The sequence below is a fragment of the Sinohyriopsis cumingii genome, chromosome 8 (genome assembly GCF_028554795.1).
Source record: "Sinohyriopsis cumingii isolate HCF-2022 chromosome 8, ASM2855479v2, whole genome shotgun sequence".
Lineage (NCBI taxonomy): Eukaryota > Metazoa > Mollusca > Bivalvia > Unionida > Unionidae > Sinohyriopsis > Sinohyriopsis cumingii.
In genome coordinates this window covers 59,079,054-59,093,904 of record NC_142968.1, presented here as the reverse complement: position 1 = coordinate 59,093,904, position 14,851 = coordinate 59,079,054, and the positions used below count along the sequence as shown (strand labels likewise).

Genomic DNA, 14,851 nt, shown 5'->3' with positions numbered 1-14,851 from the left:
TTCCCACTTACCTAATTCATCAAAATCAAGCAAATATACAAACAGCCCTTACAATTTTGAGTTAGGGATGGGTATAATATAAATATCCTAAATGACCGTTTTGTACCTATTATTGACTTCGAAAACAATCATTTTCTAATAATAGAAATGGGCATATTTTATATTATTAAAATATTAGCCAACCATTTTAGAATATTTGAGACTGATATCTGAACGTTAGCAAAGATGTTCCTATACTTGAAATTTATTTTATATTAGACATAGGTTTTCTGATATTAGATTCTTTTACAATAGTGCATATTATAAACTTTGAAGGAATTTTCTTATAATTAGATTAACTAATATCAGTCCACAGTCGTTTGCCTGGGGAGAGGCGGGGTCTTTGATGAGAACAAAGATTTTAACAATAAATAAAAGACGAGAAAAGACTCAACTCGGGCATTTGATTTTTTTAATCTGGTTCTATCTGTATGCAGTGTATATCGTAATAAAGCTCTAAGCCTTATGGTTTCCTGCTCTTTGTGTCGCATGTGCATGTCTCAAAATCTACGTCTCATCGGAACAAAAGGAAGTTCTTTATCCAAAGACAGATCTATTCACTTTATGGTTAGCTCTACTATTAATTACCTAAGCTGATATAATCACCGCGGAAGTCTATACAATGTAACTCGTTACGTAACTCAGAAATGCAGAACACGCGTAATTAATTTGAGTGATCTCCCTTCTATAAATAATTGGCGGGAATCTTCATACGGGTTATTGTAGTACTGTACCACGTGAAGCAATTTAACAAGCACTAAACCACATAAGGCGGTTAGACAAGCGAGCTAGTCGGCATACTGTACAGCGTTGTTTTACGTCCACACAAGTTTCAAACAGATCACAATGGGTAAGTACGTTATTTCATAGTAAGTTATATAGTATGTTGCAAGTTTCAGTTATTTTTCATTGTTTAGCAACCTCAGATTGCTTATACAAGGCATATATGCGATTGTTTAATGTCTTTTCTTGGAGCAAGCTTGGATAATGGGATGCCATTTTGTTTTACAATAGGTGCAGGTTGAATTTTTTAAAACTGTTTTTCTCAACGAAAATAATAGCAGTAGAGGAATATAATTTTCCTTGATATTCAAAATGATTAGCCATTAATAGCATTTGTCAACGATGTCAAGCCATTCAATAGTATGATTTAAAACTTTCAGACGTTGGTGGTCTTTGTTCTCGTGGTGAACAAAAATGCCCGAGCACGCCATTTGCTATACAAAGAAAGGCACGGGCATTGGCTTTGCATTTCACATTCCTATCCCATTACATGTGCATTTTGTCCAGTAACGAGACAAAAAGCTTAACATTCACGCAGAATGAATTTGCGAGACAAAATTAAAAGATCGATATTTTTAAACCGCACCTTACAAAGGGATGCAACCCGCATTTTTTCCCGCGCGATGGAAGACGTACTTACTGTTCTTTGTACGCCATCGTGTTTCCAAAGCGGAGCCGTTCGATTGCTATAGATCTCAGTTACAAATAAAGTTCTAGAACTGATGCTGACTTGGAATTAAATTTGTATATGGTCATTCCACTGTATGAAAACTTTGTTCGGGACCAACCATTTAAATTTATTTTGGCGGGGTTTGGGACGTTGTTCAAGCCGTGTATACTCCATTGACTTGAACAATAACAAAATTGATTAACTGTATGATAAATTTACAGGAATGTAGACTTTACTACAACATTTACATACATGAATGATGCATTATTTTTGTTTTTATATATTGTTTTTTTACAAAAGCATTTGCATAAACTACATTTTTGAAACTAGTTGTTTCTAGAAATTACTTGTTTTTTTTTTAATATATATTTATGTTGGAACAAGTATAAAGTTTGAGCCTATGTAAAATGTTATTTCTGGGATTATATTTTTGAGATCCTATAAGAAAAACAGCCTTTGTTCATAGGTTCTAAATAGACAAAGTACCCAACCTTTTTTCCCCCCAATATAACTGGTAGCAGAAACCAAGTATACTAGGAACAATTTGGGCCTCATTGCAGCCTCTTTTCAGGTATGAACATTGGCAGCTCAAAAATAATTGACAAATTTATTTAGACTGACCTTTGCTGATATAAGTGAAAATCTCAATTCTTGTGACCTAATCCTACAATATAGAACCTCAACCCATTTTGGGCATTGAGATATTACTGATCAACATCAGAAAGACGAGTCAAATTTTTACGAATATCTCTGGTGCTTTTCTACAAGTTAGTTTAGACTGACTTAATTGGATGTATTTTGACTTAAAAATTTAAATTCCCACACATGTAATTGGACACATTTTCAAGTTCCATTGGCCTACATTTAAGTTGGCTGGAATGTGATGAAGAAGGGAACAAGGAAAGTGGTTAAAAGGATGGCGGGAATCTTGACTGAAATGTTGCCATCTAAACACTTCAATATTAAATTTTTCATTTTTTTGTTGTTAAGATAAAGAAGTATTCAACTTAATCCGATATATCAAAGTCTGACTAAAACATTATGACTTTAATTTGTAGTAAATTGTCATTATGGGCTGTCAAGTGCAAGATATTCCTGAACATTTTACTTTCGTTACGATATTGGTCAAAATCAAAACAGTACACACCATCGTTAAGACATTAAAATCTCGATGACCAAAACAAATTGGGGACGAGTTATTACATTGTAGGACTGTTTTGACCATTGGCATTAAATCCTTCAGAAAGCTCAAATAGTAGAGTAGTATATTGTGTACTGGCATGTACATAAAATGAAATGGATGAACATTTGCATTCGACAGTTTTGCTGCTGTCACTAAAAGAATAAGATGTATGGATGCAAGTTGGTTCCCAGAGTTGGTGAAATTATCGATATCTGCTTCTTTTGCACAGGTCGTCCAAAGGCCGCAGAAGTACAAAAGCGTCGTACTACCAAGAAAGGTAAAGATCCCAACAAGCCCAAACGATCAACATCTGCATATTTTTACTTTTTGGCACATTGCAGAGAGGAAGCGAACAAAGCCGGAAGGAGCATTTCAAAGGTTAGTTATTTTGATTTCATTCTGCATATAATTGTTTTTTGGGTCTCTAATGATGACAAGAATGAAAAATTTGGGAAGATATTTCCATTCCCATTTTGTCGATACATCTTCTCGGGCATGCAGAAATCCACAATTCTTGTGCTATTTTTGGAAGAAAAGTGATGTCAACTGAGTACCCTTAGCGGTAGCAGATTTCATTGGTCTTTTGTTAAAATTGATGTTTCATGACAACAAAATCACAGAAAATGTGCATGTTCAGGAACAAAATCAAATCAAAGTAAAATTGCACAAGTCATGAAAATTGGGCCGTTTAGTATTGCAACAGACAGGAGTAGTGATTATGATGACAAAATGGTGCACTCTGTAATAGAGTTTGACAACAAAAAGGGACAAGTAAGTGCTCTTCTTTTCATTAACAGTAGATTCCAGTGGAGAAACTTTTTATTTGCTTGATAATGTTGGTTTTCAGCTGATGCTGCATCAGTGATGACTGGAATTGTATTCTAAATGTTGAAAAATGTCTCCATCATTGTACACATCAGGTTGTCTTTGTCACATGATGAACTTTGCAGGAAAAGCTGCTCATAAATTGGAAGAACTCCTGATGTATCAATTTGGCACTGTACCTGAGAAAGTACTTCATGCGGATGGTTTATTTTTTTTTTCTTCATCTTATTTCCCCAGCTAAGACACAAGACCCAGCAACTGAAAGATATAAATTTCCTCTTTGTCTGGTTAGGAAAGGAATATTGGTTTTTTACACCATTCTAATGCTGACTGAGAGACAGTTAACAAAAATAAAACTGAATTAAGATCCAGGCTCTGTAACCCATCACTTTGTGATCTACTGGTGTGCAAAACATTGTCTCAGCTAGTTATGAGGGTCTGTTGCTTTTTAACGCTCGAAGTGTTCTATACGAAAACTAACTGATAAGGTCCAGAGAGATAAATATATCATTTTGTACATGTGCCCCTTGAATTTTTATCACATGCGGACTACCCTTTTTCTGCTCGGATTACTCTTTTGGACAGTAAATGGGTATACTATGGCTCACTTTATCACATGGATTATCAGCAGGTGGATATTTGTTGGCATCTTGATCGATCAGTTTTAATACATTTTAAGGAACTGAAACTGTTTCTAATGTCATGCAGGAAGTGAAATGAAATAATTAAACCCGGGGTCGAAAGGCATTTTTTATTCCATGCACAAGTTATATCATGCTCATAGTTTCACCAATAAAAGATTTTTGCAGATAACCAAACTAGACAATTTGTATAACTTCAGATTGCGGAGTTCACAAAGGAATGCTCAGAGAAATGGAAGTGCATGACAGATTCAACAAAGAGGCCGTTTGAAGAAAAAGCAGCGACGGACAAGGCAAGATACACCAGAGAGGTAAGATAATTTAATAAAGGACATATATAAAAAAAAAAAAAGATTGCAGCATTGTTCAGGATAAAACTGAGCTTTGCTAGTGCTAAATACAGAAGATAGAATTTTTAGAAAAGAAATGTTATTGTTGAAGATTTTAAGAAAGGGAACATCATTTAACACAAATTGTGTTCATTGTGGGAGGTACTTTTGTCTCGTTTTGTCTTCAGTGTCCATATGATGGCTTATTAACTGCTTTGCAAAGCCAAGTCATGTTTAGGGCTACATATGAACTTGGCATATTGAACAGAAAAATGTTGCAACTTTTGATTTAATAAGAACAGTTGCATTGTTGCACCTCTGGGTAAATAATGGTAAGATTGATGTCATTTTCTCAGCCATTGTGCAGGTTTTTGATCTCGTATCTTGTCATCAGCATTATCCATCAATATATCAACTTGCTTTACAGATGGCCAGCTATTCGGGTAAATCAAAGAAGGATGAGGGCAAACCTAAAAGACCACAATCTGCTTACTTCCTTTTCCTGGCAGACTTCAGACAAAAGATGAAAGGAAAGAATATAGATCACAAAGAAATTCTCAAATTGGGTAAGTTCTATATATATATATATATATATATATATATATATATATATATATATATATTCAAAACACGCACATCGTGAAGAAGAATATCAATTGGGAAGCAAATATTTTGGATAGGGGTTTGGATGTGGATTTTGTGCTGCTAATAAAAATAAAACAAGTTGCCTTACCTCAGCTTTCCAGTTCAGTTGCTATACAGCTGACATCTATTCAGTGCAGTGCTGTACCTTGCTTAGCTTGTTTCATTTTGGTTTTCATCAGAATTTCAGTTGCAAGAATTCACAAAAGCCTGTCCTGCAAAACCATGGTTGGACCAAATGTGTACAGGAAGTGATCAGAGGCTGGTAGATGAATATCTTGACACCTCAAAACATGTTGCATGAAAGATGGAGGCATGCTTTAGCTTTTACTAAATTGAAAACTTTGACACCTGAATTTTACAGAATTAAGGGAACCAAGGACCGGTACTAAATTTATATTTCCATCCCAAGTTGATTGGCTACTAGTAATTGTAATATTGTGTCGTATTGTAGTTGCCAAGCATTATGCCTGTAATGTATTTGCTAATTATTACCTAATTACATCTTGCACTTGTCTGTATTTGGATTCACTGGCTTTAAAAAAGTCGTCATGAAGCAAATTTTTGTTAGTCTAATTCATATATTTTTTGCTTGATATTTTTATTTCCTAAAAATTCTTAAACCAAACGCAGATTATCTTGTTGAGGCTATTCATAGGGAAATAAAAACATTAACAAAGTTGAATGAGATATCCCACCTTCAGTTAACCTTAATACCAGGCAAGAATTATGTCAAGTTGAGAGATAGAAACTAGCCATTAAACTGCATAGGGTTTGTGAATCTTTTACTAGTGGTAAATAAAGTCTACGTGTACTTTAGAAACTTTTCAGTTGAACATAATGTTTATCGTCGATGCATCAAACTTTTAATGAGATTTTCCAACTTTATAATAGCAGTTGATATTTTCTTGCACCTTACTGAAAACTGGTCAATCTTACAGAAGAATATCAACTGCCTTAATGAGATGGACTCGTCGGGGTTGGCAGGTCTGTATCACAGCAATACAGTGCCATGGCCAGACATCGGCATTAAATGGATTATTTCACAACAAAGCTCTGTTACGGTTGTTTGACAGTATTAACAAAGGTTTTATGTAACAGATTACAGTGCATTATATATTCATTATCATGGCTTCCATGTATGGTGCCTTTGAATTTCTCAACTTCAAACCCAAAATTGTATGTGCAAGTTTTAACAGCCAAAAATGTTGTTGCCTAGCAATCATCAGATGGTATATTTTGTCACCAGAAAAAATAATACAATTTGTGAAGCCCAGCCCCATCCCCAAGTTACACGTTTTGGTACCTTTAAGAAATGTAAATAAGCAGTGAAAAGTCTTATCACATGTATCAATTGAAGAGTCTAAATCAATGATGCTTAAGATGTCCTTCTTAGAGCTGTGTACTTTCATATTTGTTGAAACTGAAAAGAACTGTTTCTTTGAGACGTGCCTCAGGGATTTATTGTTTTTTTAGTTGTAGAGGATCATTCTACACTTTTTTACATAATAAGCAAAATATGCATGCTAAAATACAGAAAAATCTTTATTAATAAAAATCATTGATGTCGATGACATTGTAGAATTTGTCAACTTTACAATCGTGCAGTTTGGTGTTGATTACTTAAAGCATTGTATATAAATTAGTCAAGTGTGTATGTATTGTAGTATTGTACTGGTTTTATCTGCATCTGACAAAAAATAGTTTCATCCTGTAATAATGGATGCAATGTAAAGGTTACACTTTCATGCTCTTCATGTTCTGCATTTTTGCCTCTGAAATTGGTCATAATTGCATTCCTAAGTGGTGGCATATATGATGTATCCATCCATTAATGAATACAGATTTTCAGACAAAAGTTTCTTTCTGTCACAGCTGGTGAAGAATGGAGAAAACTGACGGTGGAAAAGAAGCAGCCTTATGAAAATGCGAGTCAGAAGGAACAAAAGAAGTATGAAGCAGCTTTATCCGATTGGAGAAAGGTGTGTTTCAAGTTGATCCACTTTCTCTACTAAGACAGTATATTTTCAGTATTGGACATGATTTGAAGTGGATAAAATATTATATCTTGTACCAGTATGAAAAATCCAACTGCATTTTAAAAAAAAAACGTTTTGCATTTAAAATGTGGCAGTTTTATTTGCTTACCTGGTTGTAAGGTCAAGTAAGATGAAGGTATGACACATCTCATTTAAGTCAAACAGATCATTTCTGTGAAGATTGCCAATTAAATATTTACACTTGTGATTTGCTGAACTTTGTGCTGTTCTGTTTTTATCACACTAGGTAAAAAAGCTTAAATTAACATGTTCAATCCATGCAAAATGTTGGAGTGATTACACATCTAATGGGTTGAGCTTCTTTAAACTTTGGCAGCTGTTTATATGGTCACATTCTTAGTTCTTGACCAAAAGAACTTTCACTAAACCATTAGGCAGATAGATTTTTGGTGTGATCTTAAATCGGAAATTTGTTTTTTAACTCGCTGTTTTTGTATCTCAGGGTGGTGCTGGTGCCAAGCAGAACGCAAATGGCACAGATGATGATGAGGATGAAATGGATGAGGAGGATGAAGAGGAGGAAGAAGAAGAGGAAGATGATGATGAGGATGATGACGAGTAACCCACCTTCTATATAAGTGTACATGTTCCTTGTGTCCTCAGAGCATATCATAATCCATCGAACCAGTCAGCAAGCCTTCAACTATCCTGCCGTGGTCAATGCTGTATTGTCCATGTCCCATCTTTTCTAGATTGTCTTCACACCATTCTTCAATGAAGACCCTGAAAGGCTACATCCATTTCGAGAAATGGTTGAAATTTTAATAATGAAATTTTGGTTGTGAGAAGACAGATTGTGGGGGAGAAATAAATTCCGAGATCAATGCCATAAATTCATTTCATGGTGGATCTGAACTTCATTCGTGTTTATCATGCAGACTCCATAATCTTTACCTTGACATTCCATTGGAAGGATGTTTGCTTTGGCAGATATCTACCTCGTCTAGTTGATCTTTTCATGCAAACTTTGCCTTTCAAATCTTCAGTTCAGTTTTCTGTCACAGACTTGTCTCAGGCTTGCTCTTTGTTCTCAGGGATTAGACCCTGCATATAATATTACAGACTTCTGACTGAAATACATTGATGTATGCATTATTATCAACAACAAATTGATCTATACCAGGACGTCTTAAAGTCTTAGTTTTTTTAGATGTCACATCTATTAAGAATACAGTTGTTTATACATGTCTGGATGAAAAGTATGCTGAAGATAAGGTGAAATTTGTTGTTTGATTAAATAATCATCAGAGTCCATTGCGTTGGTAAGCTATATCTTGGAAATACCAGATGGTTAAATGGTATGCTTTTATAAAACTGTGCTCATTTCAACGTATTTTTATGTTAGCATTTGTAGTTTTATATCATCAGCTTTTCATCTGTGAATAAAGTCATGTACTCGATTATGTTTACTTTTTAGCTCCCCTATGCAGTGGAGAAGAGCTACTGTACTGGCTAGGGTTTGCCCATGTTTGTGAAGTGTCTTGTATATGGATCTATTGTAGAATATTCCCAGAAAGAAAAATTAAAATGTTTTACAATTTTCACATCAGGTTGCATCATTTATGCTGATTTTAGCATTCAAATAGTGTATGCTGTAGGCACTATGATAAAAGCCGATGCCACTTGTTAAGTTGCATAAATCTGCTGTAGAATATCTAAAATTTCATTTTATTTGCACCTTCATTTTGAATACTTAGAATCAGTGTTTTATTTTTTTAAAAAACATGCAATTAATGTTGAATTCAACATTAATTGCATGTTTTTTAAAATTTTGGTTAGGACAATAAAAATGTGTTGATGTTTGTCTGCAGTGAATACGAGTAGATTGAGATGAACTGCAAATGCTTTGTTGTATAGCACAAACAAAAATCTCATGTTAAATTCCCTGATTATATGAGATGTGTAGAAGAGGATCTGGGTCAATTTTGCATTATTTAGGTCTTATGATTTCAAATGAGCACAGCATAAATAGTTGATAGCAATTTTAATTGTTATGAGTACCCAGACCACATTATTCCTAGTACACATAATTAAATTGTAAGAATGCTATTTCAACAAGTAGCTGTATTTTCTTTTCATGTTGGCTCACTTGGAAGTTGTATGCCTAAACTACCTAGTCTGAAAAAGTACTAAACTTAAATTGATATAGATGTTGGTTCTCCTACTTTGCTGATGGTCTCAGCAGACCACTTGATCTTGACTAATGTTTGGGGAAACTATGCAGGCACCTGAATGGAGCTGTGGTCCATGTGGCTCAGTACAAGACCCTCAGACAAGACTACCTAATAGAAGCCTTATATTTGGTATATCCAAGTCAAAGACATTCATTTGTATTTAAATGGGAGAGGGACTTGATTTTAGCACTATACAATGTGCATATATAGGGAAAGTTGATTAATAATATATTGGATGGACAGAAATGCAGAAAATACTTCGGAGAAACTAATGTTTACAAGAACTTATAAAAATGTAATATTTAATATGCAAGAGACGCAGAAGAGTTTGGAGTGAGAGGGACCGTTTGTATGATGGTCACAAATGGGATTACCTCCAACAATTTTTATTAACCCTGGAATGGTTGTGAGATTGGTTCCAAACGAAGATGATTATCTGCCGTGTCGCTACTTGTGAATTTCTGGTTATTGCCGTTACTTTTTATGTCCACAAACACACCAACCATCTTGAATTTCTTGTTGCTATTATTCATGCTCAACAATGGTATTGGCATGGGGTTTTCAAAGGACTTGTCATGTTATATTATCTTTAATGAAATTGATTAGTCGTTATTACTACTTCTGCTGAACTTTTCTTTAATAGTAACTGCCAATCTGATGTCAATTATTGGTGTATATTATTTACCCTTTTTGTTTTGGTGGCATGTACCATGCTAACCAACCGGTATGTTGGTAGTTTCAGTCGGGAATATACAATTTTCCTGTATTGCAACAAAAAAAAATCGTGGTGCAATAAAATATTTTGTTGCATTTGTTAGAATTTATTTTGAATATTACAAATCTAATTTGATACGTGAATCTTGTTTGGTGAGTGTTGCATATGGAAAGTTTTAAGTGAGATGTTGTGAAAGGTTTTTGGGGCCAATTGCTACTTTTGTTACCAGAAAGAAATTGAGAGCTCTATTTTGTTTTTGAATCGTGCATATAATCAGTGTATCCCCTAGGGGTGCAAGATTGAGTCGAGTCTCCTTGGTCTCAGAACTGGGGTCAGACTGATTAAAAAAAACACTTTGGTATCAAAACATGGTCAAATAAAAAATTTGGGGTCTCTGAAGCACAAATGAGGGTAATGTGAAAAACCGATATTATTGCTTTATGTTCAGAAATACTGGGGAGTCTTTTTACTTGTCCAGAACTTTAACTCTTGTAAATATTGGGGTTTTTCTAGTTGATCATGAATGAATATGGTGCCAATATCGCTACCCAAGGCCATCTTGAATCTCATGCTATTGCTACTCTTTATGAATGAGGTCATATAGGCATCGAGTTTCTACAAAAGACCTTATTTTGATCTCTAAAATGATGTAAAACTTACAGCTAAACAGGGCAGTGGGATTACCGAGGGGTGCTAATGCTGAATAATTCCAATTATGGGGTAAGGTAGGGGGCGCTAAGGATAACCAAGGGGGCATTGGTCTGAAAAGGCTTGGGAACCACTGATGTGAAACATTGCCACTACAGTAGCTTTCCAAACCATTTTGTAATTGCTGATCAATTGGATACAGAATGGATGACCATTATGATTAGGTTGGCTTTTCACCAAAAACATTGTTTATTTTGTTTTGCATGTTTCCAGCATGTTCACCACAGCAGCCAATTGACCAATCTTGTTATAGCTAAAGAATATCCAAGATGCCTTTAACAAGTCAGTAGAATGGAAAACAATGGTCTTTGTCACGAGTTCTTGGAAATTCTTTTGCCCAGTAATGTCAGCCCCTTCTGTTTTATTATTGACTCATTGAAATAGGAGCTTTTGTAGCTAACATTTGGCACATTTTTTTTAATGTATATTTTCATTAGAACATGGAAGTTATTACCTTGACTTTGTCAAATGCACCATATTCCAGAATGGTTGATACCATTTGTTTATTGATTGATCTGTACCAATAGTTCATTTTTATACATAAATATCGTGATTTATTAATAGTGACTGAACTAGATCCAGTATGCGTGTCAACCCTTATCTTCTAGGTCATAAAGCAGTTTCAGTGTGTTGTATGGCACCTACCATACAGGTGCAGGCAATTTTTTTTACATAATTTACATTTCTGTATTTTTAGGTTTTGTGTTTGACCAGAAAGGTTTCTTACAATACTGAAACTTTTATGCCTTAAAATACATCACTGTAACCCTTATATTGCAGTTCTTTAGTTAAATTTTTTAATTTATAAGTATGGTTCTAAAATACTGGTAAGACTAGACTTGTCAAACTAGATCATTATATACTTCTGTTAGTACCACCCTGCCAACAAAAGGTCTGTCATTTTGCATTTCCTGGATTGGGTTACACATTAGCACATGGCATCACCAGCAAAGTTGTATCACCTATCGACTTTGAAGCAATGTATAATCATGATGATTGGCTTTATACAATATATTATCATGGTAATTTACTTTAATACAACATATATTCATGACAATTCTTTGATGCTATGTACGAGGATAATTGTCTTGGATACAATGTATAATCGGGCTGTCTTCTGTGACATTGTCAAATAATAAATATAAATATTTAACACGATCATCAGACATGCCAACCCTAACGAATCCGTCTCTGTAAGGCAGGTGATTTTTTTCCATAAGATTGAAAGTTTTCAGTAAGGTGTAACAAAATATCAATACCTGCTATTGTAAAGCTGGAAAACGTAATCAAAAGTTTGATGCTGCGATAAAAAATGTTCACCTAAAAAGTTTGTAATGTACGCTTAGACTTTTTACCACAAGTACAGTTACACAAACTTTATTTTCAAACTTAAAGCAACAGGGTTGCATGTTGCTATCTCAACTTGACGTAATTCTTGGAAATACTGTTTCCATTTTACTTGACAGCAATCATATCGCCTGCCATGAGACATGCTCAGACATCACGTGATGTCCAGTAAACGTAATCTTTTCCTTTACAGCTTTTATTCACACAATCTTAATACTTCTTTTCATTCTACTGTATTGGGGTCAAAAGTCTGAAGGTTCATTGTTCTGAGGGTTCATAACTTGGAAGCAAAAGTTTGAAAGGATCACAATTTGGAAGGTTCATTGGTCTGAAGTTTAATTAGTACGAAAATATTTTTAAAAGTGTCGCATGGTTATTCTCGTATTATTTAGTTCTAGTTACATAGCTGAAACATTTAAGTTGCAATGATCATAACCACCCTTTTGAATACATCTTGTGGGTTTGGTTTTTTCTCCTTAAAACAGAATTCATAAGAAGCAAAGTCGTACACGAGCCCACTCCCTTTGTGATAAAGTCAGCTATTTTAAAACTGCACATTGCATTCTCTCATATTAGCAACCAGTGCTATGAAGGATAGGAACATGAAACCTGCCACAATTATTCCCGAGATGTGATTTATAAGATTTATATCAATTTGTAACAATATGAACAAAGGTCATGCAGATAAGAGGTTAAAATATTTGCTAATTCTACCACTAGAATATGGAAGAAAGCGAATTTGCTCTCTAATAATTTGTTAATTTGATTACAAATGAATGAAAAGAAAAATTTATATATTTCTATTACCTAATGCAACAGGTTTAAATTTAAGGTGACTTCACAGCTGTGTTCTAAGACTTAAGTTCGCCAGTAATTAAGGTCCTTGGACACACAGTACTGCCACAAGGCATATTAAGTAAGAGCAAAATAACCACAATTTGGCTTAATTCATAATATCAATGCTAATGTTTTGTTGAGAACATATTACATGATGAAAAAAAAAAGAAGCACATTTTCATATCCTTTTCAAGGTGGTACTCTACAGTTTTGATTTTTAAAGACGAAAACTTTCTGATTTTCATTGCTGGTTATACGTACGTATATATATATATATATATATATATATATATATATATATATATATATGTATATATGTGTATGTGTGTGTGTGGTATTATTAAAAGAATGTTTAATTTGCTTATGTTGCTGTATGATTGGTGGATGTAATATGGGTTATAGAATATACAAGTCTGCCTTAGATTCAGCTGTGCACCTATTAGGAAAAAAATAACTGCTAGCTCTGCTTGGTCATTTTTACCTGCTGGACTTGAAGTAAATTGTAAAACTATATTCGGTAACTGGTTTATTTTTTTTATTATTTTGTTTTTTAATACATATATATTTGGTAATTCATTAATTGTTAATTAATTAATTAATTGTGCTTATGCCAAGTCGGAAATAATTTATTGTCGATTGAATAATTGCTAGAGTGTACTTTATACTGATTTTTTGGAGCACATATGAATTGTCATTTTTGGTCAACTGTATAATTTCCACCACTACAATATCAAAAACAAATTCAGCCACAGTACATGAAAGTAACATCGTGGTGTGCCAAGATTCTCTCCTTTTGTGCATGTTGCAAATGCAAGCAACTTAACCATTCACATCACTTTCTCAGATGTTCATATGTCGCTATCGCAACTATCTCCATAGACAAACAGATGCAATCGAGATTCCAATGCAACAAATATTTACAAGATAGAACCAAAATGTTCATCAATAAACTTTAAAAAAAAGTACATGTATATTTGTGCCCAAAAAGTGTCATTCACTTGTATCAACTCCCTAGAAAGATATGTACGATTCGTTTAAAGAATCAATTCTGCAGTATATAAATAGATCTTTTTGGTTTTTGGCTTTGCACAACCCCGCCCCCAAAAATACATGCGAACGCCCATGATTGGTTCTGAACAAATCTAGTATGAATATGACTACATTGATGTGCCCAAATTTGTGAAGGCATTATAAAAACGAATCATTTGTTTGGACTTAAGTACTTCCCTTGGTTTATGAACCCATGGAAAATTTCTTGTACGAACTAGTTTTGATCAGACTTCATATTTAATTGCATTCCAGTGATCAAGTGTCAGGTCTCTGTCCAATCGGATTAAAATCGTATCTCTGCTTTCCTAACTGATCTGACGACGATCGCTTAGGGATCATGTTCTGGTGACCTTTGATTTGTGAATTAAATCCTTCAGTATACATTCATGATCTTCCGCACTGCTCTTTCTCCAAACACGAAGATGGCTGATACAGTTGGCGTTCATTGTAATAACATAGGTTACAAGAACATGACCCCTAAGCGGTCGCTGTCAGATCATGTATAGCAATATAGGTCTGGTTATAATCAGATTGGTACTATGACAGTCATTTTATTGTCCAATGTCTATACTTGGGATATTGTGTGTACTGGCTTGTGGACATCAGAAAAGGTGGAAGAAATATAAATAATTTATCTAAACTTGTGGGTATATCTTGTACGAGACAAGTTGAATGATTTTTCAGTCGACGATATCAGGCTCAAGGTCAGGGACCATGGCAAACTATTTAAATTGGTCTTGCTGGTGTCATGTCATAACTTGGACATCTATAAATATCTGATGGTTTCAATACTTGGCAATTAAAAACTACAAAATCGGAAATTGTTTTTGAAATGTTACTATACTGTG

The 14,851-nt window shown here is 34.3% G+C and overlaps 1 protein-coding gene across 1 annotated transcript; it reads left to right on the top strand.

The window, feature by feature from the left end:
- Positions 1–752: 752 nt before the first annotated feature.
- Positions 753–7,885, top strand: LOC149793621 (high mobility group protein B3-like). The gene is made up of 6 exons (XM_089967592.1): positions 753–889; positions 2,905–3,053; positions 4,342–4,452; positions 4,898–5,036; positions 6,988–7,094; positions 7,615–7,885. The coding sequence occupies exons 1-6, from the start codon at positions 886–888 to the stop codon at positions 7,732–7,734; spliced, it is 630 nt and encodes a 209-aa protein (XP_089823718.1). The 5' UTR covers positions 753–885; the 3' UTR covers positions 7,735–7,885.
- The last annotated feature ends 6,966 nt before the right edge of the window (positions 7,886–14,851 follow it).